General features: G+C 40.2%; 1 protein-coding gene across 10 annotated transcripts in view; it reads left to right on the top strand.

Moving 5' to 3' along the window:
* Nucleotides 1-27,620, top strand: part of ADCYAP1R1 (ADCYAP receptor type I) — a 145,353-nt gene that overhangs the window by 104,868 nt on the left and 12,865 nt on the right. For all 10 annotated transcript variants that reach the window (XM_036398305.2, XM_054518520.1, XM_054518534.1 and 7 more), the window contains 4 exons: nucleotides 2,707-2,860; nucleotides 8,567-8,627; nucleotides 13,760-13,829; nucleotides 16,546-16,637. In XM_036398305.2, coding sequence (XP_036254198.1) covers nucleotides 2,707-2,860; nucleotides 8,567-8,627; nucleotides 13,760-13,829; nucleotides 16,546-16,637 — 377 coding nt within the window. The remainder of the gene's footprint in view (nucleotides 1-2,706; nucleotides 2,861-8,566; nucleotides 8,628-13,759; nucleotides 13,830-16,545; nucleotides 16,638-27,620) is intronic.

Raw genomic sequence — 27,620 nt, 5'->3', positions numbered from 1 at the left:
GGGGCAGGCAGCAGTCTGTGGAGTATCATGAGTTATTAGGGGTAAAGGTAGTTGATGTTTAATTTCCTCCCAGTTCTCAGCCAGACTGGATGTTTCATGTTGTGATGTCACCAGTGTCCTTCAGAACAAACCTACAAGTTTTATTTTCTGACTCTGCCCTGACTGTTCCTCCTTTTTTCCAGATCTGCTCAATGATAGGTGGGATGAGAGCAGACACAAGCAATTTCCTTCATCTGAAGGTCTGGTTTTTCTCCAGAGCTTCACTTGTTCAGGATGCCAGGCAGAGTCACGTGTGAACAGGGTGACCATTCAGACACAGAGAATACACCTGATGGCCACACTCAGAAAATCATCAGCATTACCCACATCTTCATCTCTTAAATATGTAGTTTCATGCAGAGAACTCTTTCACTGATGCATTTAGCATTTATTATGTGTAAATCCCAATTCCTTTCACATTTAAGGCTAGTATTTGATATGATAAATCAGCTCACTGGGTGTAATTATGATAGAATTACAAACTGAGCTCTCCTTTATCCATCCAGTTATGAGCTAAACTCCTTGTGAGTCACTTCCAGAAGGCAAGTGCAGCTGTGGAGTTTCTTAGTCAGCCTTTTCTTTGTCATTGAAACTAGTTTTTGCTCTCAGTTCTTCTCCACAAGAAAGCTGAAGCCATGTTAGGTCTGTAGTTTGCTCCTGCCGCTCTTCCAATGGCGGCATCTGCCTCTTTGTTTGGAAACACTTAAAGCATAAAACACATTAAAATCAGCCATTTCATGACCAGATCTTCAGCCTGGGTAGAGTTTCCTTGAAGAAACTCAAGAACTGATGGTTTAAACACCTTAATGGTAGATTTGGCCCAGGGCATGAAGTCAAAGTGGGAGCTAATCACTGCCTCCAGCAGGAGCTTCCATTTTATGCACAGATTCTGCTCAGATTTGTCAGATTATGCCCTTTTTCCTCACACAAAACACCAATTTATCAATTTATACCCTTTTCTAACTCAAAAATAAAACAACTAAAAAGCATTTTAAAAAACTTTTATTCTATTTTCAGTTTCATGTAAAAAGTAAAACAATGCAAATATTATAATTCACACTATCACAATCAAAAACCGTTTCCTAATTAAAATACATTATAAACATGTCTTAACCTATCTAATTTTACCACACCATACTATAAAAACCTTAAAACAAACCATCTAAAATGATCCCTCATAAATCCTACTACATCTTTCAGAATTCTATTTCTCCAAAATATCTAATCTTATTTACAAAACTACCCTTTAAAACTTATTTGTAATTCCATTTCTCCCTCAACAATATCTATCCTCTTCCATAACATTTCTAAATCGACATTTCTTATCTCAAAATTTACGTGCTAATTCACGCTATGGAAATCTTCTATCAAAATTGAACATTTTTCTACAAATTCATCTTCCATACTGTGTAAATCTTCTATCAAACTTTAACATTTTTTCTACAAATTCACCTTCCAGTGGATTTGTTGGAAAATCCTACTTTTGTAGGACTAATGGCATCTCACTGGGGTGCAGCACTGGAAAGACCAGTGTGTCCTACTCTCACAGGGTAGAGCTTGGTTGCCACCTTAGGCCTTTGCCACAGAATCATTTAGGTTGAAAAACCCTCTGAAACTGAGTCCAACCATTCCCAAGCACTGCCAAATTCACCCCTAAACCACATCCCCAAGTGCCACATTTCCACATCTTTCCAACACCTCCATGCATGGTGACTTCACCACTGACCTGGACACTGTTCCAGTGATTGACAACCCTCTCAGGAGAGAAATTTTCCTTAATATCCAAAATAAACCTCCCCTGATGCAATTTAAGACAATTTCCTCTTTTCCTAGCATTTGTTACCTGGGAGAACAGACTGACCTTGTTACCACCTCCTGTCAGGGAGTTGTAGAGAGCAATAATGTCCTCCCTGAGCTTTTCTCAAGCCTAAACAAACTCAGTTCCTTTTTTTAAAAATGTTTATATTCTATTTTATTTTTTATTCTATTTTAATTTTATTATATTTTTATTTAAATGTTATTTATTAATTTTTTAATTTTTAATATTCTATATTAATTTTATTTCTAGTTTTCATTTTTCTTTAGTTTGCTGCTTCCCCTTCCTGTCCATGAATGAAAGCTTCCATCTTCTTTTTTACAGCTGATCACTCAGCCTCCTTTTTCCTCACACTTACTTCCATTCTCTGTCCTGGAGTGACAACACTGATGATGGATGGCAAAGTGCAATTCCCAGCTGCACACAGGAGGGTTCATCCTTTCAGATCCCACTCTCAGGGCTTTCCACAGTCATCCTGCCATTTCACATCCTTCTCTGGCTTTCTCAGTACACAACTGGCTTTTTTCTTCTCTGCATTTAATCCTGGGAGGGGGTTTAAATCCAGCAATTGGTGTTCACTGGGGCTGTGAGCCCTCAGCAGCACAGGATGTGCTCAAGCTGCTCTGAAATGCTCCTTGACCTCTTCCCACTGGTAAAATTGGCTTCCTCCCCACCCAGGCTTTGCTGTCTAAGTGATACCTGCCATTCTTCACCTTCTTTAAAACCTTTACCATTAAAAGTATGTAATACCAGCTCCAGCTCTTTCCACTGAGAGATCTGGGGAGGCTGAAAGCATTTTTCCTGTTAGGGCTAAGCAATGCAGAAATAACTTTGTTCTCAATCCCCTGCAGGTGGAATGCAAAGCAGTGATGGTGTTCTTTCACTACTGTGTCATGTCCAACTACTTCTGGCTGTTCATTGAGGGCTTGTACCTCTTCACTTTGTTGGTGGAGACCTTCTTCCCAGAGAGGAGATATTTCTACTGGTACACAATCATTGGCTGGGGTAGGTGGCACTTCTTGTCTCCAACGGGTCTTGGTGTGCAGGATGGCTCCACAGACCACGGGTGGTATTGTTGTATTTGTGGGGTGCCCAGACAAGGAAAGGAATGATGAATCTGACCCCATGTTCTCAGAAGGATAATTTATTATTTTTACAATACTATATTATATTAAAGAATGCTATACTGAACTATACTAAAGAATACAGAAAGGATAAAAAGATAATAATGAAAACTTATGACTCTTTTCCAGAGCCTTGACACAGCTTGACTGTGATTGGCCAATAAATCAAAACAATTCACATGAAACCAATGAAACAATCACCTGTTGGTAAACAATCTCCAAACCACATTCCAAAGCAGCAAAACACAGGAGAAGCACATTAGATAATTAATGTTTTCCTTTTTCTCTGAGGCTTTTCAACTTCCCCAGAGAAAAATCCTGAGTGAAGGGATTTTTCCAGAAAATATGACTGTGACATGGTAGTTTCATGTCAGGTTTCAAACTATAATTTTAGTCTTGATGATGTTGAAATTATGTTGGAATGATGTTGGAATTTGAAATGCAAGGAGCTCTCAGAACTTTGGAGCTGTAAGCCAAACCTTAAAACTAAGGATTTGAACTGAGGCACAGGATTTGATCTGAGACCTTGGAAAAGGCTTCCAAACTTAGGTGTGACAGAAGCAAGAAGGTGGATTTATAGTTTAAAGCAGACACATATTAAGTTAAGGAAAGTTTAGCATTTTAGAGTTTAAGATATATAATAAGAAAAGCAGTTACAAGGCTAAACAAGGGGTTTAGAATGCAGAACTCTAGGTTTGTCTACCATAACATGATTGGCTAAGAAACACATGTACCCATGCTTAAGGAACATATGGACCCGTGCTTACACTGTAGCATGGGTCCATAAGACAAAATATTTAAGGATTAAGTCAAAAACATAAATATCTTTGTGGGCAGGGTTTTATTGGTCAATAACTCCTTAAAGGGTCCTGTGACCTTCTGAGCCATGCAGTGAAGATGTGAGCTGAACTCGCTCTTCCTGCCTGTGTAGAGGATAAGAAAAATAAACTGCAGCATCAGAAACAATTCAAAGGTCCCATCTCAAATTCCTTCCAAAATTCCCCCCAAGTGAATTATCACAGCATAGAATTACCACTGCAGCCCAAGCTGTGTTGTGATTTTTTTGTGTGAATAGAGTTGCACTGAAATCTGGAGGACACCACATCTCTTGCAGAGGTGTAATCTACAACAGAAAATTGCTTCCTGCAAGATAAGATCTTAACATCAATTTCTTCAGCATAATCAAATCTGCAAGGCTAAGTCCAGTCTATTTTCTAAGGCTTCATTCGTGCCTTTCTTTCAGATAATAACTAAATTGAAAATGGATCCAAAGGGTATTCACATCTGCTTATCCTACCTGGATGGGAAATAAAAACTTGCACTGGGAAGGAACAATATTTATTTCAGAAAAGCCAGTTAAATGATGATAACCATGATAATTATTTTTCATTCTGGCCTTCTGGATGTAAATTGATTCCTGTGATGTGTTAATGCAAGCAATCCTTTGCAGATGTTTTTTATGCAGAAGTCAGATGGTGAATGCAGAAGAATACATTCATTTAAAATGTTCCCTGAGAATTTTAAACCTGATTTTTATACTTACAGACACTTTTGAAATAGAAATAGTCCTTTATATTCATGTTTTGAAATAGAAATAATCCTGTATATTCATGTGTAAAATCTACACAGAAGCCCCATGCCTTAAACTACTCTCCTTTGAAAAAACATCCTTATGTAGCCTGAACCTTCAAGAAATCAACAGATGGTCTTGGTTTTTTTTTCCCTCCTGAAGCAGCTGTACACAAACCAACATTTTCATCTCCTGGCAAAGACTCCTTACAGAAGGGAGAGAAGGTTTTCAGAAGGTTTAGAGGTAGAGAAGGTATGGAGAGAAAGGAGTCAACAAATTACCATAAATAATCTGTGCCATAAAAAGGCTGCTGGAAATGGATGGTTACTGGAAAAGGCCTTTGGGAAAGAAACTGTTGGAAAAGGTGTTCAGGGCTCCTTTGTACCCTCCACAGCTGTATAATCACATTATAGCTGAGAGAAAAATGTGTTTCCAAGGAGAAATTGGAGGTTATGTACATGGAAATCTGACAATTAGAAAAGAAAGCAATGCAAAATTACAATTTGTAAAACCTTTGTAACCTAAACATAAATCAGAGGTTGAGTTCCTTTAATTAAGTTTGCACAATTTTCATATCTGTGGATTTGTCTGAATGTGAGAATATTGAAAACCAGCTTATATTAACTGACTTCAGTATTTTTTAAATCAGTCCTTGTATTGAATAAACTGCCCAGATGGATTAATTCTCTAATGCAACCTCAAAATATTTAGTTTTCAGTCGAGTGCCATAGATAATAACTGGCATTAAACTAAACACTGAACTTCACAGAATCCCAGAATGGTTTGGGTTTGGAGGGACATTAAACATCATCTATTGCACCCCCTGCCATGGGCAGGGACACCTTCCACTATCCCAGGCTGCTCCAAGTGTCCAGCCTGGCCTTGGACACTTCCAGGGATCCAGGGGCAGCCACAGCTCCTCTGGGAATTCCATCCCAGCCCCTGCCCACCTTCCCAGCCAGGAATTCCCAATTCCCAATCTCCCATCCATCCCTGCCCTCTGGCACTGGGAGCCATTCCCTGGGTCCTGTCCCTCCATCCCTTGTCCCCAGTCCCTCTGCAGCTCTCCTGGAGCCCCTCCAGGCCCTGCCAGGGGCTCTGAGCTCTCCCTGGAGCCTTCTCCTCTCCAGGGGAACATTCCCAGCTCTCTCAACTTTCTTCCCCAGTAAAGGGGCTCCAGCCCTTGGAGTATCTCTGTGGCCTCCTCTGGGTTGACTTCAGCAGGTCCATGCCCAGCTGGGATAGCTGGCCCAGGTCCAGCTTGTGTTAGTGGGCACAACACTCCAATCACTTCAGATTCAAAGCAGCATCAGCAATATCCATTAATAACTCTCCAGATTTGGATGGTTCTGGTTTATTTTTTTTTTTTTTAACACAATTATTTTCTCATCTCCCACATGTTTCAGCTGGACTCACATTTCCCCTGATCTGGTGGGAACAATTGGCAATTTGCAAAGCCAACAGAGGCACTTCCAGACTTTTGGATTCCATCTCTGGAGGGCAAAAGCAGCCCCTGAGCTCAGGGCTGGCGGGGAGGGAGCTGCACTGAAGCAGTGAGAAAGAAGAGCTCAGCACTTTGCAGCATCTGGATGTTGATCTGTTTCTCTAAATGTGCTGAGACCTCAGTGTCCTCATCTTGAGGGATTAAGGAGAACTGCATATGTCTCTGTTGATCCAGGCAGTTTTTCCTTCCTAAATCTGCAATGTGCTGGTGAATTCTCTGGATGGACTGCTGTCTTCCTGAGCTCTCTGCTAATGCCTGCTCCTAATGATGCCTCAGGTTTCAGCTTTTATATTTTCACATTCTGTGCTGCTTTAGTGTGTGGGTCTGAGCTTCTCATCAGGGCATGGCTGAGCTCTGTGCACAGAGCAGGGAGACAAAACAATTCCTGCTCCAGCTGGGCACCAAGGACAAATGATCCAAATCTCAGCCCAGAGCACAAACACCGTGGGCTGGAGAGAGAAAAACAAGCAGGGTGGGACTGCAGGGGCTAAAGCTGGAATGGGACAATGAACTGCAAGATGCAAATGGAGCAGAACTGATCCCAGGCAGAGAGCCCGGGAGCGCTGGTGCATTTTGGGGCCATTTTGGTTCATCTTGGGTGCAGCCCTGGCTGGGCTCTTGTGCTGCCCAAGGTGCATCCATGGAGGCCTTTGAATAAATCCCTGCTTTATTCTTTAGCTCTGTCCAGCCTCTGCTCTAGGGCAGCCTTCAGAAGACATCACTAACTTAGGGCAGCACAAGTCAGCAAGAATAAATCTGAGCCTTCAGGGCTTCTCTGTTTCCTATCGTTCCTCAGAAGCTGAAAAGGAGGCGATGGAGAGATAGAAATCTTTTGATGTAAAGAAGAGTAGTGTGAAGATATGTACATTCATACAGCAGATGGTTCAAAGCTCCAAGCTGATCTGAAACTTGGGCTTTTTAAATGCATTTTTATGACACATTTAGTTTTAATTCTGCCTTTCTGCACATTTTACAGATTTGGAATACTATTCATAGCATCAAAGTTTTTATAGAGGAAATTAAATAAAACATGAGACTCATGTTTTATAGAATCAAAGAATGGTTTGGATTGGAAGAGACCTAACTCATCTCATTCCCACCCCCCTTCCCTGGACACTTTCCACCATCCCAGGCTGCTCCAACCCTCATCCTTGGACACTTCCAAGGATGGGGTACCCACAGCTTCTCTGGGCAAATATCTGATATTTAAAGGTTAATTTTACAGAATTAAAATTAAAGTTTGATATTTAAAAATTATTCTAACTCCTTTAAGGGAAAAAATGGTTTTTCTCAGTGTTTTCTAAGTCTTCACCTGTGAGAAAAGATTCAGACTTCGACTGAAATTTAATATGCATGATTTCTTCTCCCCAAAGCCTGTCATTTTATTTCTTTATATAATTTTCCTTTCAAATTCTTCTCTCTGTGGTTGTTTGAAGGAGGAGGGCTCCATCAGCCACCCAGGTCTAACAGGGATATTTTTATTTCTGATGGTGGGAATTTGATTAGACAGAGGCTCGTCTAAGTGGTTCAAATGACTGATTCATTAATGTGGCATCAACACAGCCTTGCAAAATGTATTAAATATAATTGTTCCTGTCAACTCACCACAGTCTGGTTCACTGCTGGGAGCTGAGGTTATCAAGGTCCTTGTTTTGTTTGGGTTTTAGCATTTCATTTTTCCAGTGGTGCCTGAACAGATGTCAGCAGTTTCTTAGTCAAAGATTTTATTTACCATACAGTGGAGATCCAACTTACCCAGGGTTGTCTTGCATAAATACATTATTTTATAAAGATATTTCCACTGGAAAAAAAAAAATCAAATTTCTAGGATTTTCAGAAAGGAAAATAAGTCCAGGTTCTCAGTGAGTTCTTACTGTTTCAATTAAATTTGCATTTCACATGCATTTTTTGAAAGTGAAGAAATGTCTGAAATAGGAATTAAATCCTTATTCCAATACTCTTTTTTTGGAATCTGTTGTTTTGTTCTGGTATTTTTTAATGGAAAAAATTAAATAATCCTGTGAGCAGAGGAAACTTCTCATCTGTGAATAAGTAAAGAAAAACCGGTTATTTACACAGTACCAGAGAAAATGCAACATATGTAAATCATTTTCAACAAAACCTCTGAAGAATTCACAGAATCCAATAATGCCATTCCAGCTCAACATCTGGCACTGCAATTCTTGCATGATTCCAGTAGCTCTAGACATGGATGTGGTTGATCCTCTTCTGTCCAGACTTTGTTTTATTCCTCATTCAGCAAGACACAGCAAAGCACTGAGCAACAACGGCCTGGCACAGCATCATTCTTTCCTGCTCCCAGTTCTGCTCCTACAACCCCACCCCTGGCTGACAGGGAATTCTGGGGCTCTGAATTAACTCAATAAATTGCTTTATGCCATGCACAAGTGCTGTCAGGAAACAAAACCTCAGTGGAGAGGTTGCATAAATGATCACTGATGAGTATCAGGTGTGTCTGGACTGTTCATGTGTCACTGTCTTGTCCTCTGCAGGTACCCCAACAATTTGTGTCACTGTCTGGGCTGTGCTGAGGCTCCACTTCGATGACACTGGGTAGGTGTTGCTGTGTGGGAAATGGTTCAGGTGCATCCAGCACCATGGCAAGGGTGCCACAGGAGTGTGGTGATTGGAGAAGAATCACAGAGTGAAAGAATCCTTGAGGTTGGGAAAGAGCTCCAAGGTCACCAAGTCCAAGCTGTGACTGATCCCCACCTTGTCCCCAGCCTAGAGCACTGAGTGCCACTTCCAGGAATGGTGTCTTGGTTTGAAAAGCCAGGTTCTGCTGAGGAAGGCAGGAGCCTGCCCTGAAATGGAAAATGTAAACCCCCTACCTCCAAATTGTTGTCATTTTGAAATTAAAAGGCTCTCAGGCAAAGATATGGGAATAGGAATAACAGTTCTTTAATAGGAAAATTAAAAATATAAATGTAATAGTGCCAAAAAAAGCACTGCCAGAGTGAGAGCAGTCCCTGTCCCCTGTGTGTCAGCGGGTGGCACAGCCCCATCCCATGGGGGCTCAGCCCTCCTGCAGTGCCAGCTGTGGCTCTGCTGGAGCAGGGATCCTGCACAAGGGGGGAGTTTTCCTCTGCAGCTCCAGGGCTGCTGGAGATGGGCCTGGGCTCCCTCTGGCCATGCAGGGCAGCAGAAGCTGCTCCTCTGGCAATGCACTGGGCAAAGGCTGCTGGGCTGTGCCAGGCTCAGATTGGATCCAGGTAGGAATGCTTGGCTCCTCCCCTGGGCGGAGCATCTCCCCATGGGATGATGGGATTGGATCAGCCCTGCAGGGACACTCAGTGGCCATGACAGCAGAGATCGCCTGCAGGGAGGATTGGCTGTGGGAGAGAGAAAGAAAAAACTGCCCCATGGACAGCAGAGAACTGCCCCAGCTCTGACAGATGGGAATTGAATCCCCCTATTTCCAACCTAAGACACATGGGGACTCCAAACCTCCCTGGGCAGCCCCATCCAAAGTTCAAAAACTTGAGTGAAAAAATTCTTCGTGATGTCCTGCCTGAACCTCCTGTGGCACAACTTGAGGCCATTTCCTCTTATTCTGTTTTCTCCTTTCATTTCTTACATCCATTTGTGTACTAACATAATTTAGGTCCAGAGGTTCGAGTACTTTTCTGTTCATAGAGTTACAGTTTGAGGTCTGTACCACCACTGCAGTGGGGAATTCCTAAAAGATTCAGGCATCAAACCCGTAAAACTGCAGCTGACCCCATTCCCTGCTCCATTAATTTACTGGAGTCCAGGATATGGTTTGTGTCATCTTACAAGTGGAATCCCACGTAATTCTCTGCTTTTTTTCCCACTGATTGTGGAGGAAGATGAAGGTGATGAGCTCCGCTGTAGAAATTATTGGAGATAGATCTAGTACCATGAAGGAAATCTGCACAAGGCATTGCACAAGGCTTTGATTTCCCAGGGCAATTAGTTCAGCTTCCCACTGAGGAGGGTTTTTCATGAATTTTTCAGGGGAGATGAATGGAGATGAAACAGAAATCCACATTCAGTCTTCTATGTGGAAAAAAAAAATCATAAAGAATTCAAAAGGGTGGGTCATTTCCAAATGGTCTCATTTGGTAGAGAAAAAAAAAAAAGTTGCAGATATCCTGTTCTGAGGTACCAGAAGGAAAAGCTGCTCCCAGAGCTGGAGCACCAGCATTTTTTCTGCTCCCATAGAGCAGCAGGTGTGGCAGGTAGGAATGGATGTGTATTTACACCCTGAAAAGACAAACTTGGCAATGCTTTTTCATGAGAGCTATGCTTGAACTTGGTGAAATGTTAGAAAAAATGAGGCAGACTGAGTAAAATTTCCAAAATCAGTCAGTGGTTCTTTGAAAACACAGAACTGAGGGAAAGGCACCAAAATCCCATTTCCAAGTCATTGAGGCTTACGCTTTAATTTTGCCTAATTTGGAAATACCTCGATGCAAAATTTCCACAAAACTCTTTGTTCTGTCTGGTTTTCTTCATCCTTGTTCTTTTAGAATCTCTCTGGAAAGCAAATAATGCCTTTCCTCCACTGGGGATGCCAGTGCTGTGACCCAATGTTCTATTTTGACATTAAGACAAATTAAATCATTTATTTCCATGCAAAACAAGCCAGAAACCCCTGTTGTGTCATTATTAGGATTACAGCACTGGCCCTGAAAGCACTAATTTCTCTTACAAGTCCAAACAGCCCTTGCATTTTGCAGGTAGGGAGAACGTCTCACAGAAGGAAAAAGAAGAAAAAGAAACAAAAAAACAAAAGCAACCAAAAATATTTCTATTATTTAGAGAAGCTATTTAGCATGCAAGACATTTAGACAGGTTCTAGCTGAGACTCCCAGTGGTTACTTTTTAAAAATCAGCCAGCATTGTTCTGGGAGTGAGGGAGAAGCCAGCATGAGCCCGAAAACGTTGTGGAAATTACTGAACTGGAAAACCACAGTGGCAAAGGCATGGACTGAAATACAGGCTCAGAGCCTGAGCCCCCTCCTGCCTGCTCCTTACAAAACTGGCAGAGCTCCCTCGAATTCAGCTCCTGACTTCCATCCCTGTAAGTGACAGGATTGAGGAGATAAATGCAGCTGTCTGTTGATCCAGAGCTCTGCTCCTGGTTTAAGTGGAGTTATTCCAGTCGTACGCCAGAGATCAGACTCTGGCCTCTGCAAATGGAAATCACATCCCTTCCTCAGCCCCCTGGCTCCCTTCCCTTCATCCATCCTGGAAAAGAATAATTTCTTTGCATCTTGCACTGTAGGGAAACATTTGACAGAAATTAGGGAGCTTGTTTACAGAGTGCAGAAAATTCCAAAAGTTCTGTCGTGCATTCCCACTTTTTTTTTATCTGAGGAGAAGATGGTGCTTCCTTCTCCCACATTTATCCTGTAGGTGTCATAGGGACTGGACATCCTTGAAAGTCCTTGAAAATCTCTGTGTGAGATTGATCTGATTCGTTGTTGACATGTACAAGGTGGAAGTTGGGAATTGACCTCCTGGAAAAACAGGGGAGTGGTTTAAGTGGAAGAAAAGGTCAAAGAAGAGGAGATGAAAAAAGCAGAGAGGTCTAAGAAGAGGAATTTGTAGGGGATGATGTATCAGAGTGCACATTTAAAGTACCTCAGTGTGGGGAAAAAAAACCCAAAACAACCTCCAAGGTCCTTTTTGTCCCAGCCAGATTCTGGGATAATTAACTGGGCTGTTACAGTCCAGATAACTGGAATTAGAGGTGGATTCCCACCCCTGTAATTCCTCATCCCTACACAAATTGCCATACATCAATATCTACTTTTACAGCTAAATTAATAATTAATAATTTGCCCAGATTCTTCCAACGTTGGTCAATTCACTAAAGACTTTCAGGGCAGATTCAATGTCCATCATAAGGAGGTTGAGCTCTGCAAATAATGGGCAATTTTCAGTGGACAGCACCTAATTTATAAATGCATGAAAAGAGTATAAAACAGAATTGGTGATTTTAGGTCCATACCATTGTTGATCACTGACAAAAAGACTGATTTCCACACTGTGGGTGAGGAGATCCCTCTGAGCATTTATCCCCTTTCAAATATTTTAAGTTGGGCATCCAAAGTGAGATAACTGGGAAATATTGATTTGCACTTGGAAAATCTCAGTCACCAGCCCCTTAGATTTTGGGTGATTTCAGGTTTTCATGCTGTGCAAACAGAAGCTAAAATACGTAATTTAGTGTAAATTTTCTCACTTCTCACCAGCTGTACCATACAAATCCTTATTGTTGGTTTTATGGAAATCCAGTAAAGTATTGTCCATCTGAAATGAATAAATATTGTTCAACTGAAAAGAATAAAAAGAATGAGAAAGAATGAAAAGAATGAATATTGTTCAACTGCAAATATAAATTTAAATGAAATGTCTAAATCAGGCATCACTCAGGCATTTGGGATTTCTCTCACACACACTTTGATGATGGGATTTTAGCTCTGCCTCCACACTTTTACACATGTATGTAGTTTTGTTGGAAGATTTTCACTTTTCCCCCAGATGCTACCACACAACCATTTAAATGACACTGAAGTTGTAGTAAGCTCTCATGAGACCAGCAGTGTTTTATTCCTGCGTGTTCTTCCCGATTGTTTTTTTGCATTTGACAAATGCACCATGACAGCCTCTGCTGGGACTTTGGCTCATTTCCCAGTGGGAAAGAAAAAACTCCTTCTCAGAATTGCAAGTACAATTTAGACAGATTTCCGTGGTTTTTATATTTTTTAGGGAGAAAATCGGGGGAAGAAAGTGGAGGCAAATGAAAGATAATTTTTAGTTGACAAATTCTCGATGACTTAAAAAAGTCATGAAGACATTTCTCAATAATAAATAGTAGACATTATAATAGTGTAGCAGGGCCTGGAAAAGAAGATTATTTTCATTATTTTTCTAGCTCTAAAAATGTATATTAACATTAAAAGTCTCTTTTAATATAAGCCATATATTTGAATATCCAAGTGCACCTGTGTGAAATAAGCTTCTGCAGAATCCTTTGGTGATTTCAGAAGCAGATTCTAAATTTTGGGGTATAAATGTCATTTTATTTATGATTACTCACTAGCAGTAGCTTAACAAATGAGCTGACCCCAACTGTTGCCCAGTATTTATTTGATCCTTCTCAGATGAATCCTGGGTAGGATTTGCAACCCAATGACTGGAAAATCATTCCAATATGTGAATGCAACCAGGATCTTGGTGTACTGGAAATCTGTAAAAATCCTTGTGTCAGGGCCAGAAACCAACATTCATATCTGGTAACCCTGGAAAAGTAAGTGAGACATCAAACTTTGGAATAACCATCAAAAAAACCCTGATCCATTGACTTATCTCTTTGTTTTTGAAGGGGCAACTTTAGGGTTGTACTATTGACACAGAAACACACTAATAGGGTTTTGCCAAAATATCTAAGCTGTTTAATAGGAATACCATCAAAACTGCCACAAAAATACCTCTTTTACTTCCAGATGATTGTGGAAAGGCTGTAAAAAAAAAGCTGCAATATGACAAAGTAATGAACTATCACTTTGAACTTAGATAAAATAATTTAGCTGCAAAACCAATCTCCCACATTCTGCCCCCTTAAAAACAGTTGTAAGTTCATTAATTTCATTGTTTTGTCTTGTTTTCTTTCCTTCTCTTTCCCCATCCCATTCTTTCCTCAACGACTGCAGCTGCTGGGACATGAATGACAACACTGCCTTGTGGTGGGTGATCAAGGGTCCCGTGGTTGGGTCAATCATGGTGAGTAGAACTTGGAGAAGACACTTCTTCATCTCTCCTGAGGGCAAATTTAAACATCTTCAAATACTTTACAAACTGTGCTGCCTCTCTGTGCTGGACCGGTGGGGAAATTCTCTAAATTTCCATCATTTGTCACCCACAAAGCCAAGGAATTTCATTATTAAGAAGGATTAGTACAGATTAAATGATGGAGCACTGCCTGCAAGCAAAGGATTTATTCAGTTAAACACAGACACAAAAGCCATAATTAGGACCCCAGAGCATGAGGAACATTTGTTTGGAGCTGGCAGAGCTGTCAAAGGATGCATGGAAATTCTGGGCCAATTGGGGTGGCAGCTGAAGGCCAAGTGGGACAATCCAGGGCACCTAAAACAATAGTAAATTTTAAATAGTAAATTTAGGAATTTAAATTTAGTAAATTTAGTAAAATTAGTAAATTTAAGTGGTAAAATAGTAAAGTTTTCCTGGTCAGTGACCGGGAAAATGCACTCTGTCTGCTGCATGGGATTAACTTCACAGCTAAATTTATTTATCTAATATTAGATTTAAAATAGTACTTGGTCATAGTGTGTATTGTCAGCAAGGTATCTGAGCTCTCTTTAATTGATGGAACTCTTGGATTTGGCTCAAATTCTGTCACACAGGGGATTGAGAGGTTCCAAAGTGCCTTCTTTGGCCTTCACAGAATAGCTAAAATTGGAAAGGATCACTGGAAGTCATTTAGTCCAACCTACCTGTTTGAACAGGATTCCCTAAAACATATAATTCAGGATTGTGTACAGATGGATTTTGAGTATCTGAGGAGAAGGAGATATTCTGGTGCTCCAAATCATATGAGAATTTAAAAAATTTTGTTGGGCTCCTGCATTTAGGAAAATAAATTGAGACCCTGGCCAATATGGTCAGCGGCACCTGAAAATCTGTCAGGCTTGCCACATGGAAGTGTCTCATTCTGGGCATTCTAAGTTGTTCTCCACACTCCACAGACATAATTAAGCAGGTTTTCAGTGACTTTTGTGGGAATTCAGACATCCAGCTCACAGGTAACCAATAAAACAGAAAATTTTATCAGGTTTGGTGTTTCTCCTTTGAAATCTTTGGACAGCTCTGTAAAATCCAGCAGCTGTCAGATAAATGAAAGGGAATTCAGCCAATTTCAGCACCAAAACAGAGAGGTTCGATCCAAAGTTTTTGTCCATGTGTGAATTTCTATGTTTTACAGGCACAGGCTATGATGGATCACGTTCTGCTTGGAGAATCAGTTAAACCTGGTTTCTGTCAGAGGCATTAAAGAACCAAACAACCAGCCAGGGACAACTGGGCTTCTCCAGCCCTTTGCAGTCCTAAGATCAAACAAAAACTGCTGGAAGAGAGTTCTAGATCCTGAGAATTTTAGACTTTCTGTACTGACAGACTCCAACTCCCAAGAAAGCACTAAGTTTGACCTGAAGCCATAGAAAAAGCTTCCAAAACTGATTGACGACACTAGGATTACAAGTGTGTAGTTTAATTACAGGTGTATAATATCACAAGGTGGAAAACTTGGAGTTTGGGGTTTTAGAATATAGTAATAGATATAGAACAAGGTAGAAGTTTTAAAACAGAGACTAGTCCTTCTTCTTCACCTTCTTATTTATAACTGCGAGTATTGTTTTAAAATTAAACAGAAAAGTCTGCATTGCGGACTTTGAGTGATTAGTTATTAAGTTAAAAGTGAAAACAATTCAAATGCCATTTCTTAATTAGACAGTTTAACCTGAAAAACCTTATAAAAATAGTTAGCCATTTTATATACTATTAGTAGAATACTATAGAACTCCCTACCTGTGAGACTATAACATAAGTAAGAAAAAAATAAACACTTGAGTCAAGTACCTTCAGGTACCTTCAATCCCAATCTCAACCAACAAACCAAACCAAACCAAACCAAACCAAACCAATAACAACAACAACAACAACAAAACAATGATAAAACCACACACCAGCAAAAAAACCCAACCCCCCCCAAAAAAAAACCCCCAACCCCCCCCCCCCAAAAAAACCCCAAAAACGCCACAAACCAAAAACCAACATTATAATGATGCCCCATGTAAGGATCCAACTCACAACCTTCAGATTATGAAACTGATGCTGATGCTCATGTTCTGTTCCTGATCTCCCTATAGGACTATAAGATTTTCTAATGGACCAACTTAAATTTCCACTGTTCAGGCTCTAAGAAGCTGTGGAGTTGGTGACAGCCAAATCTCAAGCCAAAGCATTGAAATAAACTAATTTTATCATTCTCCAGGTTTTTAAAACTGATGGAAAGTGTTAAACTGAGAAGTCTGTTGGTCAGGGAATGGGAGTTAAAAATGTCTTTGCTCTAGAGGTCTTTATTTTATATATATATATATATTTTTTTTTTTTTGCACAGAGATCTTTCCTTTTACTCTGCACAGGTTGATAATGAAAAATGTTGAAACTTTTCCATTTATGTTTCTCTTCTCTTGTTTTAAAACTGCAGAAATTCTGCCTCATTTTAGCGGCAGCAAGGGGGATAAGACCCCCTTTCTCTAAACTTTCCCCATTACTCCTGACCCTATAAAACGTTCAGACTGTGGTTTGGAGAAGAAAAAAGGAATGTAACCAGCAAGTCACTGGGAATGTCTCATTTTCACACTTTATAAAAGTATGTCAGTGTCACCATTTTTTACTTTTTTTGTCTCTTCCCCAGATAAACTTTGTGCTTTTTATTGGCATAATTGTGATACTTGTGCAGAAACTCCAGTCACCTGACATCGGGGGCAATGAATCCAGCATTTACTTGTAAGTACAAATAAAGCAGTAATCAATTTAAATTATTGATATACACATAGGAAAAACCCACAAAGTACAAAAGAAGCCTCAGTTGAATTAGGCTGATTTTTGAAAAGAGTTCCAAGGTCTATTAAATTATTTTGATTTTTACTTTAATTTTTCAGTCCATCAGCCATGAAAGTGCATTTTAATGCCAGCTTTCACCTTTCTTTAAAAGGCCCATTAAGTAAGCATAAATATAAGATTAAAAACAAACACAAACCAAATCTAATGTTTTTACATGTGAGTTATCTGAAAATTAACCTAATGGTATAAAAATTGTTGTTATCCTCATGGGATGGTTTGCTGTGCTTCATAAGTTCCAGGACATGGTTCAAAGTTTGCTGAAATCAGTGAGGTTTGGTGAAAAGTTTTAATTAATTTTAGGCTGAATTACAGTGTAGGAAGGTCCTCTAGACATGCTTATGTCCATGTTTCTTGTAAACTTAAGTACATTCCACTTAAGCCAAACATTTCACACTCACCCCCTTAAAATTATTTTAAAATCCTAAAAACACGAATCCTAAAATTTCCCTCTGCAGCTTTGTGATTTATATGGGTTTTTTTAGATTTATATGGGTTTTTTTAAAATTTCCCTCTGCAGCTTTGTGATTTATATGGGTGTTTGCAGCTTTGTGATTTATATGGGTCTTTTTAGCTGGAATCCTTTTTATTAGTTTCCATCTCATAAGAAGGAAGAGGTTGGCCAGCTGAAGTCGTTGTCATCACGATTTTGAGTGCATGCAGTTATTCTCCATATAAAAATTATATAATCCTCTGGAATAATCAGGATATGGAGCAGCACCTCTGGTGCTGGCCCAAATACCATACACATTTGGTTTTGGGATTTTTTTGTGAGCTTGAGTGTTTTCTTGTACACATAGATATAGGAAGGACTATTCAATTTAGTACTAAACTCCTGATGAAAATAGGCAAGCTATGAACACCTTAAATAAAACTAAAAGATGTTAGGATTAAGTAAGAGATGCTTATTTGGTAGCAAATACAACTATCCAGAAATATTCAGTTCACCCTAAGTACCACAATCAATATAATGATGTCATCCATCTAAATGAGAATTTTCAGGGAAAAATATGTCCTCCAGTTGCCTATTTTTCTTCCCCCCCCCCCCCTTATCTAGTTTAGATTTGCATTAAATAAGAATATTTTCTACATCGATTTCATCAATTTTCATGTCTGTAGCCAGACATCCACTTACTGAAAGCACTGCCCCTTTTATCTTGCTCTAAACTGTGTTTCCACAGCCAAAAATAATGCTTTCAATTGATTCTGTGGGTGGATTTAGCTCAGAAATAAAACTGAGGATGAGACTTAGTGACCAGGTTAACTTGTGCATGGTCTGCCTAGGGCTTGCATGAAGGCTTGGATGTTCTGCTAGGAAGTCATCCCTGAGTTCTTGGAATTTAATTAACACCTGACATGTTAATAGAGCTGGTTCTGAGTCTGAATTTTTCAGTGCATGTTTGGTGTCTGCTGCACATCTCACAATATGAAGCAAAGCATGCCACAAGAGTCCAAAGATTTAACTGGATTATCAAACATTCCTTGTCATCCTGGATCAATATGGTGACTGGGTTTTGCTGGTGTTTTTCCTATGTGTATAGTTAGCCACCAAAACCAAGAGAAAGCATCATATTTTCTGTTCCATTTGCTGCCATTATTTTTTTCCTCATGTTTTTTTGCAACTTTTATAACCGGGTGTGTATAAATCGATCTCGCATTGATGTATGTGTTATGGAGTGGAGTGTTGTTTATCCAAACAGATTTGACAGCAGAAAAGTTCACACAGGGATGATAAAAGGGAATGAAATTGATAATTCTGTGCAGATATACACCAGACAGAGTCAATATCTGTGCACACATACCCTGTAAAAAGAGAGTTTGTAGGGAAGGAAGACAATGGATCATAATCTGGTTCTGTCACCATATTGAAATATCTCACATTTAGACTCATATTAATTATTTTCCATGTTCTATTTTGCTGTTTCAACCTATTGTAGCATCATTCCATCAGACCAAATTCCTCATCCAGATCTTTATTCCAGAACATCTTTAAGCACGTTCCCTTTAGTAGGTGAGGAACGATGAGGTTGAGGAAGGATTTTCAGCCTGTTTCTGAAGGTAATTCCTCATGGATCTTCAGCAGTGATTAAGATTTATTTTAATATCAGTCTTCCATTTTTTGGAATAACCCTTTAGACAGCTTGTACTTCCATCATCAAAAAAAAAAAAAAAAAAAAAAAGAAAATTAAAAAGACCCCAAAAACTTGGCTACTGACCTTGAGCAGGATTTTTTTAAATATGTTTGGTACATATTTAGGTTCAGGTCCTTGTAATGTTTATTTTTGTTAGAAAAATCTACCTATGGTTCTACTTCACAGACATGGTGATGATGGTTCTGCAAAGCACTTAAGCCTGTATTTGATTTTTAAAGCCCTGGGGATGGGCTTAAATTCAAAGATTAATCATTTATTGCTACCACTGTGCATTCATTATTAAAACCTCCCACTGGAGAAGTTGGCTGGGAGCTACGACAGGACCATGGCAGAAGAGAGCCCTGCAGGGGAACTGAGGCTTAATTAATGCAGTGTAGCCACTGGAGAATAGAAGATCTACCTTAAAATAAATCAGACAATCATTTGTATCATTTGCTGTGCATTACCAGAGCTTTACTCCCATAAAAAAAAAAAAAAAAATCCAGACTTCCTCTCTAAACAACCTGATCATTGTGTGCAGCAGCCTTTGCCTTTAGGCTGGCATAAACTTGGGATCACATTGCTGATTCCTCACAATTTTCCTGGAGTGGCCAAGAGCTTTGGTGGTTTTAAACTTCCATTTTACCCATTTGTATGTTCAGTCATCCATCACCAGTCTCATGTCCCCCCAGCCTTTCCTCATGCCTTTAGTTCCCCTCAGAGCTGCCTGCATGCTGCTGAGACCCCAAAATCCCACCAGGTTCTGAGAGAGCAATCACTCCATCTTTCTTTTGCTGATGTTTTTGAGAGAAACTCCTCTTTACTGCTGAAAATATTGGGGATCTCTAAAATACAGATTCATCAAAATGTCTAAGCAGCTGAGGTTGGAATTTAAAAAAGACATCAAAGACACCCCTTTAATGATCATTTTAATTCTATTATTATTTTGGGTTATTTTTCTAAGAAACTTTCACACTTCCTCCTAATAGTCTTCATAACCATGAGTTACTTTTTAGTGTGAGGAGTGCCAAAGATGTAAGATTTTTTTCTTGAAACACATCTGGTTTCAGTTAATCTTGTGTCAGTCCTGAATAATCCTTCCAAATTAAGCGTTGAACCAAAGCAAGATCAGTAATGCAAATGAAATAGATTTTTAGCTGAGAGACAAGGTGTGAGATCCCCAGGAGGTGGAGAAGCATAAAGAGCTATTGATTGTATTGTTAGAGTAATTAAGACAGCTATTAACGAAGTTCAGGCAGGTTTCTCACCCCAGCTGGTGAAATAAACAGCACTAATGTCCCATGATTACAGACATAAAATGGTTTGGGTTGGAAGGGGCCTTCAAATCATCCAGTGCCACCCCCTGCCATGGGCAGGGACACCTTCCACTGTCCCAGGTAGCTCCAAGCCATGTTCAGCCTGGCTTTGAACAATTCCAGGGATCCAGGGGCAGCCACAGCTTCTCTGGGCACCCTGTGCCAGGGCCTTCCCAGCCTCACAGTAAATAAGTTTTTCCTAATATACGATCTAAACCTACTGTCTTTCAATTTAAAGCCATTTCCCCTTGTGACGTGTCCTATTTGATCTCACAGAACAAATGAACATGTCTTGAATTGCTGCCAGTATTTTCCATCCAGTTATAAATTAATTAACATGATTCCAAACATGTGAAGGCTGCCCTAGAACAGAGGCTGGACAGAGCTAAAGAATAAAGCAGGGATTTATTAAAAGGATCTCTCCATGGATGCACCTTGGGCAGCACAAGAGCCCAGCCAGGGCTGCACCCAAGATGAACCAAAATGGCCCCAAAATGCACCAGCGCTCCCGGGGTCTCTCCCTGGGATCAGTTCTGCTCCATTTGCATCTTGCAGTTCATTGTCCCATTCCAGCTTCAGCCCCTGCAGTCCCACCCTGCTTGTTTTTCTCTCTCCAGCCCACGGTGTTTGTGCTCCTGGGCTGAGATTTGGATCATTTGTCCTTGGTGCCCAGCTGGAGCAGGAATTGTTTTGTCTCCCTGCTCTGTGCACAGAGCTCCCCATGCCCTGATGTGAAGCTCAGACCCATACACTAAAGCAGCACAGAATCTGAAAATAGAAAAGCTAAACCTGAGGCATCAGAAGCAGCAGATTATTTAGGGATAGTTACCCCATGTGCTGAGAGCCAAGGAGCACCACATCAGGAGTCCATGAATTAAATAGAATCTCACAGTCCGGGGGACTGCAAACACATATTCACAACCCTGCAGTGGCTGGTTCAGCACCCAGAGCAACCCATCAGGCCCACATTATTTGCATGGATTTATTATCTATCAGTTTCTTCCCTGGAATTTTAGGAAATGGATAATAAACTGATCTGGCAAAACTTCACTGTTTTTACCATGAAAAATTCAGCCAACAGTGTGTAAACTGGTATATCAGAATATTTTTTAAAACATCCTCGTTTTGGCCAAGTTGTTGTAGAGAGAGTAAATCACCCCCCAGAAAAAAAAAACAAAAAAACCCAACATACTGCTACAGAAATGCCTACACGAAGCTTCAATTCACACTGTTATTTTCACAAGCATTGTTGCATTGCTGAAATATTCACTCTGGAGAGAAAATCATCAGCATCACTACCAAAACCCACCACTATTATATTTAGTAGGTGCATGATGTAGATGCATGCTGTAATAACCCTTAAGATTAAAAAGACCCACACATTTCCATTAAATCTTTGTTTTTTCATTCATTTTCAAGTATCAAGCACATATAACTGAAAAAAAAAAATCTTCTTTTTATTTTATTATGATTTCCAGTTTCTCACGACTGGTATAATTTGGGAGGGGGAAGCTTGTTTCTGCTTTTGCTTTGACAGATTCTTCATAAATTTTGTATCACATGTTGAAAGCTCAATGAAAAGAAAACAAACCCCACATATATATCTAGCTAATTCAGGTCTACCTCATTCCTCCAATCAGCATCTTGCTGGAAAGAAAGGAGAATCATGGCATATATCATAGGTAGGTATGATTTTACCTATGGTGCAACCTAGAGGGTTTAGGGCAGCAAAAGCAATGTTGTAACCCAGATGTTTTGGTAAACAACACTCCTCTGAAATTCACCTCCAAAGTCACTGGAATCGCAGTGATTCATTCTGCTACCGCTTTGTCTTGCTGCAAGCGCTCAGACTGCCAGAGTTGGTAATTATTGACAGGGTCTTGGTGCCAAAAGGCTGAGTTTTTGACAAGCAGGTGGCAGATGTTGGATGGACACTGTGTTCTCTAGGAGGGCACTGCAGTTTCTGACCCCCAGGTGCTGCCAGCTGGGTGCTGGGACACCCAACGACCCAGCAACAAAGGGAACTCGTGTCCTTGGGTTAATCCTCTTCCACCACAGGAAAATCCACTGGGACACACAGATGATGGTCATTTGATGTCGGTGCATGATCAGCAAGGACCTGGTGCTCATTTCTGAGGAATGCCAGGGGAGTAGATACTTGCTGCTTTGATCAACATTAATTCTTGATTTCTTTATTTAAAGTACTAAAAAAAATGTGCTCATTCCCTCTTATACTTTTCATGTGAATTGCCCAAGGCAAATTATTACTTTGGGTGCTGGTTTGATTTTTTTTTTTGTTTGATTTTTAATTTGGAAGTTTTGGGTGGAAAGGATGGGGGTGTTCATTTGTGCCAATCTTTTCAGGCAGGGATTGGAAAAACCTGAGTGTACTCATTAGGAATTTAAGCTCATGCAGGCTTTGTACCATAATTAGCAGGAGTGTAATTAACAGGGATTTATGTATTTTCAGATAAAATAATCAAAAGCCCTATTCTGCTTTGATTAGCTATCTGTGGTTTCAATTGCTAGAAAATCAAGCAGGACAGAATATTTAGTATGTTTACAATGTGTCTGGGAGCTGCTATTGCTACTGACCAACTGAGGATAAAATGCACCTAAATCCCTCAGGTGCCTGTGGCAAGGATAGGAAGGTGAATTTTTGGTTGTCAAATCTACTTTCCCAACCTAAACACTGCCTTTCATCCAGTGCATCCTTTACATTATTACATAAGTGATGAGATTAGAGCTAAAACTATTTCTACCTTGACAAGGGTTTTGTTATCTCATGGGCCACCAGCCAGAGGAAATATTCCAGAAGAGCAAATCAACATTTGTAAAGGAAATTCTTTTTCCAATCATATACAAGCACCTGACCAGAGCTTTGGCAAGATCTGATTTTGAAATCAAGGGTCACAAATCTTATTTCTTGTTCATGGAAAAGGGTTCTGCTTCTTTTATTTGGAAATCTTTAGAAGGCAGATTTTAGGGTGCAAGGCCTTGGCCTGCACAGGTGGTGTCTGTGTGGTGGAGGCTGACTCCTGTCCTTTTTCCTCTTGCAGTAGTATTGAAAAATAGGCTGACTTTGTCTTTAACACTACTTCTGTGGCTGTAAGGCATTTTATTGTTTAAATGGGTATATAGACAGACAAAAGGATACAATGGTGATTTTGTGGTTGATGAATTCATGAGATTTTGAAATCTGCCTGGGTTTCACATGTAAGAATTCTCTAATGATGACTTAAAATTCTTCTTGGCTCCATGATCTGTGGCAGCCTTTAGGAACAAAGTTCTTTGTCCACATGCTGCATGTTAAAATAGCAAAGCACAGACTTTTTCCCCCCCATCTGTCACAAGAGCAAGCCATGAACTGAAAAAGAGCAATTTTGCATTAGAAGAGAAGCCACTAAAAGATGCTCCTTCCCTTGAAAGATCAAGGAGGTGTGCAGGTTAGTGAGGGAGAGAATAATGCCAGCTTTTATCCAACACTGCAATTCTCTTAATAGAAATGGTTTGTTTTTTTTTAAGAAAACACAGCAAAGCTTGCTACACTCTCAACAGTTCTATCAAGGGTTGGATTAGCCCTAACAGCCCTGTTTCCACAGAGTTTGAGGAACCAAAAAAAGGCTAAAGGGTGTTTTATGAGTTCTCATTGAAATTTTAATGTCATGTATCTGGAAATTTCAGATATAAACACTTTTCAAAGATATCACCAAAGCCATCATGGCTTGATTGCCATAACTGGTATGGAACAGAACTCAGAACACCCAGGGGCTCAAGCCAGAGGGATTTATACATAAGTGCTTGCATCTGTAGGGTGCCTGTGTAAATTTAGGATTTTGCCCACGCATGTGCTGTCTGAAACACTTTAGAAATCTAAAATTGTTCCAGCCTTGCTGCTTAAAAGGCCACAAATACTTTAGCAATGTGCACAATATAAAGCTTCATATTGTAAAGGGAGAGTGGCTGCATTTCACTAAATTTGCTGTAACCTCGCACATTTTGCCACACACTGGAGCTTCCTGATTAGCAAAAATGAGGTGGCTTTCAGGAAGAAAATGCAGAATGGATCTCAAATGTGCTTCTGAAGTCACTGCACTTGGTCAGAGTGAAAAATCTAATTTTGATGTGTATTGATACGCTTCACTTGTCATGGAGATCAGCAGGATAGGAAACATCCAGTGCCCAAGGCCACTCAGCTTTTTGAATTAGCCATGGATTTGGGTGCAGGATCTTTTATCACAGCAGCTTGCTTAGATCCTGGGAAAAATAAAGGGTTTGGAGAATCAGAATAAATGTCAGTAGTTTCAAAGTTGAGCATTTGTGGTATTTTTGGGGTCCCCAGGATGAAGGAGGAATTGAGAATCTGACTCCATGTTCTTAGAAGGCTAATTTATTATTTTATGTATTATATTGTATTAAAGAATGCTATACTAAACTATACTAAAGAATGGAGAAAGGGATACTTACAGAGGGTTTAACAAGATACTAAAAAAATCTTGTGACCTCTTCCAGAGTCCTGACACAGCTGGACTGTGATTGATCATGAAGTTAAAACAATTCACATGTTGGATAAACAAACCACATTCCAAAGCAGCAAAACACAGGGAGAAGCTATGAGATAATTATTGTTTTCATTTTTCTCTGAGGCTTCTCAGCTTCCCAGGAGAAGAAATCCTGGCGAAGGGATTTTTCCAGAAAATATGACAGTGACAAGGGTTAAGTTGGGAATATCCAAAGCAGACCATTCTGGCTGTTTGTCCTTTTCCTCATGCATTGCTCATATCTAAGTTTGCTGGTTTGAGTGCACTGCTAGACTGAAAGGGATAGATCTGAATTTTTCTTCGTCCTCGAATCAGTTTGCACCTCTGATTCTTTGAATCAGTAACTTAACGTAAAGGTGAAGGTGGAGCTGAGGCAGCTGGTCATGCAGCAGTTCATGTGAGGCTGCAGGAAATGGGGAATAATTCTGACATCTCTGATCCTGAACGTGCTTTCAATTTATACCAAGGCTCAATGGCCACCAGCAACCATGGTCTTCCACTTAGTTTTTCCCACCATTCACACTTTTGCCTCTATCATATGAGGACAACAGGCATTTACTTTCCCCTCAGTGTCTCTGTTTCTCCTTGCCATTGATTTATTGTGTCTCACTTCAGCAGCTGGCATTGTTTCGCATCCAGTGGGGTTAGTTTCACATCTGGAGAATTTTTAGGATGTACTCCAGGCAAGCACACAGCCTGAGGTTGTGAGGGGACAAGGAAGATGGTGCTGTCCCAGTGCAGAAGGTTTTTTGATCTGGAAAGACAAATTTCTTGTGAGGATCTGGTGACTAACACTGTGTGTCCAAGGAACTGTGTGGTGCAAAGCAGGCCATCAGTTTTCTAAGAACAAACTCTGGCTGCCTTGGAGAGTTAAAGAACATCCTCAAAGGCCACCAGGCTACAGAGGCTCAGTGAAGGTTGTTGAAATAAATGCAAACTACCTTAAGATAGGACCACATGTAATGTTCATATCACAGTCTTAGTCCCACCTGTATTATTATTGAGGGATTTGAGGGATTTCCAAGCTGTAATTCCTCTTTAAATTCCAATGAAAACATTGGAGTTGTTCAGCTGGTTAAGTGTCTGCAAGCCCAGGTTTTTTTAACAAAGGCAGTGCTCTCGTTTTTCATGAAGGAGAGTTGTAGAGATGGGTTGCACCGTGAATCTGCAGGGATATTGTAGAACATGTAAGGCAGGTGAGTCAAAACAGTGTAACTGAAGCTTCAGAGCTGCAAATTATATAAACCCAGTGTAGTTATAGTGATGCTGAGCTCTGCCAGCTGACAGGAACCAAAACCTGTCTGTAATGCTTGAAAATCCACTTCTTGTGTCAGCCTGGGATGACAAACTCTCTGTGGGCTTTGCTCATTTGCTTTCTTTCAAGGACAATGAGCTAAATCCCAGTCTCAGATATTTATGCCTGGATCTGGACATGCACATTCTTCTTTTCAAACAGTAAAGTATTCAAAATTTATGCAAGAATCTCATTTGGCATGGTACATTTTTCTCATTGAATATCCTATTGTCTACTGCACCTCAGTGATGTTACTGCACCTCCATCAGAATTATTCCACAGTGCACAACTTGGATCTGTGCTCTGCACTCAGAGACAAGAACCCAGCCTGGGAGAACAGGAGCTCCAGAATTAATACAGGGCAAGAACCAGGACACACAACCTTGAAGCTACAGTTGTTTTAGTTGGAAGAATTCTGCCCTCTGCTATCAGTTTTATTCTCTAGAGCACAGGCAAATATTAGGCTTAATCTCTTCATTATTTAACTCCAAGTATAGCAATGGTGTTCTCCTTTTCATGTCCTCTCTGTAGAAGTTAGAAAAGGCAAGAATGAGAACTGTAGATGGGATTTATGGTTCTCTTTGACCATTCTGTTTCACCTTCAAGACTCAGATCTACTCAAGGGTCAGATTTACTGGACAAAATGTTCTAGTAAATTCACATTTGTTAAGCATTTGTTTTTAACCACAGCATTAATCTGTAAGCAGTCATTCAGCTTCAGCTTCTTATTTTGGTGGCATTAGCAAGGAGAAGTAGAACTCTAGGTAACAAGACAACAAGACTAAGAATTTGGGATTTGTTTTCCATTAAAGACTAGAGACACAGTTTCTTTTTTTTAATTTTTTTTTTCCCATGAAGAGCACAATATTTAGGAAGATAGCAGGGGATATACCTGGTTTAATAAATCAATCCTGCTGGGCTCCTTCCACAGTCAGTAGAGACCTACCCAGTCCAGAGAAGAAAATCCATTACTACAACTTATTTCACTTTAAACAACAAGTTCAAAATAAGTCAGATAAATCTCACTTTATGGCCTGTTTCTCACCAAGCTGGCATGGGGTGACAAGGAAAAAGGCACACAGCTAAAAATTAGGGGAGATACAACTAAAAGACAACTTTTCTGAGGAGCACCTGGGCTTACTCTGTGTCTGGGTGAGAGGGTGAATGGTTCTGCCTGCACACAGTGGGTCAGAGCTGCAGGGGGATGGAAGTGTAGGATCTGTTGCTCACAGAACAAGTTCTGTTTTCCAGACTGCTCCATCTGATCTGTAAGGGCGTGGGGTTTGTAAATGTAGTAGGTGTTTCAAAGGGAAACAAGTGCAGTTCCAGGGAATCCTCAGTTCCTGAGCAGCAAGGAGAAGATGTCTCCCAGCCTAGAGAAGTATCAGCTGAGGGGAAGAAGGTGTGTGATATAAATTATATATATTAGACAGGTCTACTTTTCAATTTTCTCCTCTCTCTGCCATACAATCTCTCTGCTTCCACTTTGGTTAACTTTCTACTGTATTTTCAATGCTTTATTTCATTGATTTGTTTCTGCGTTCCTTCTCCTGCTACTGCACAGCTGCCAATCCTACTCGTGCTGA

Source organism: Molothrus ater, chromosome 1 (assembly GCF_012460135.2).
Source record: "Molothrus ater isolate BHLD 08-10-18 breed brown headed cowbird chromosome 1, BPBGC_Mater_1.1, whole genome shotgun sequence".
Lineage (NCBI taxonomy): Eukaryota > Metazoa > Chordata > Aves > Passeriformes > Icteridae > Molothrus > Molothrus ater.
The sequence above is the reverse complement of the archived record's forward strand: the minus strand, read 5'-3'. Positions and strand labels throughout refer to the sequence as shown.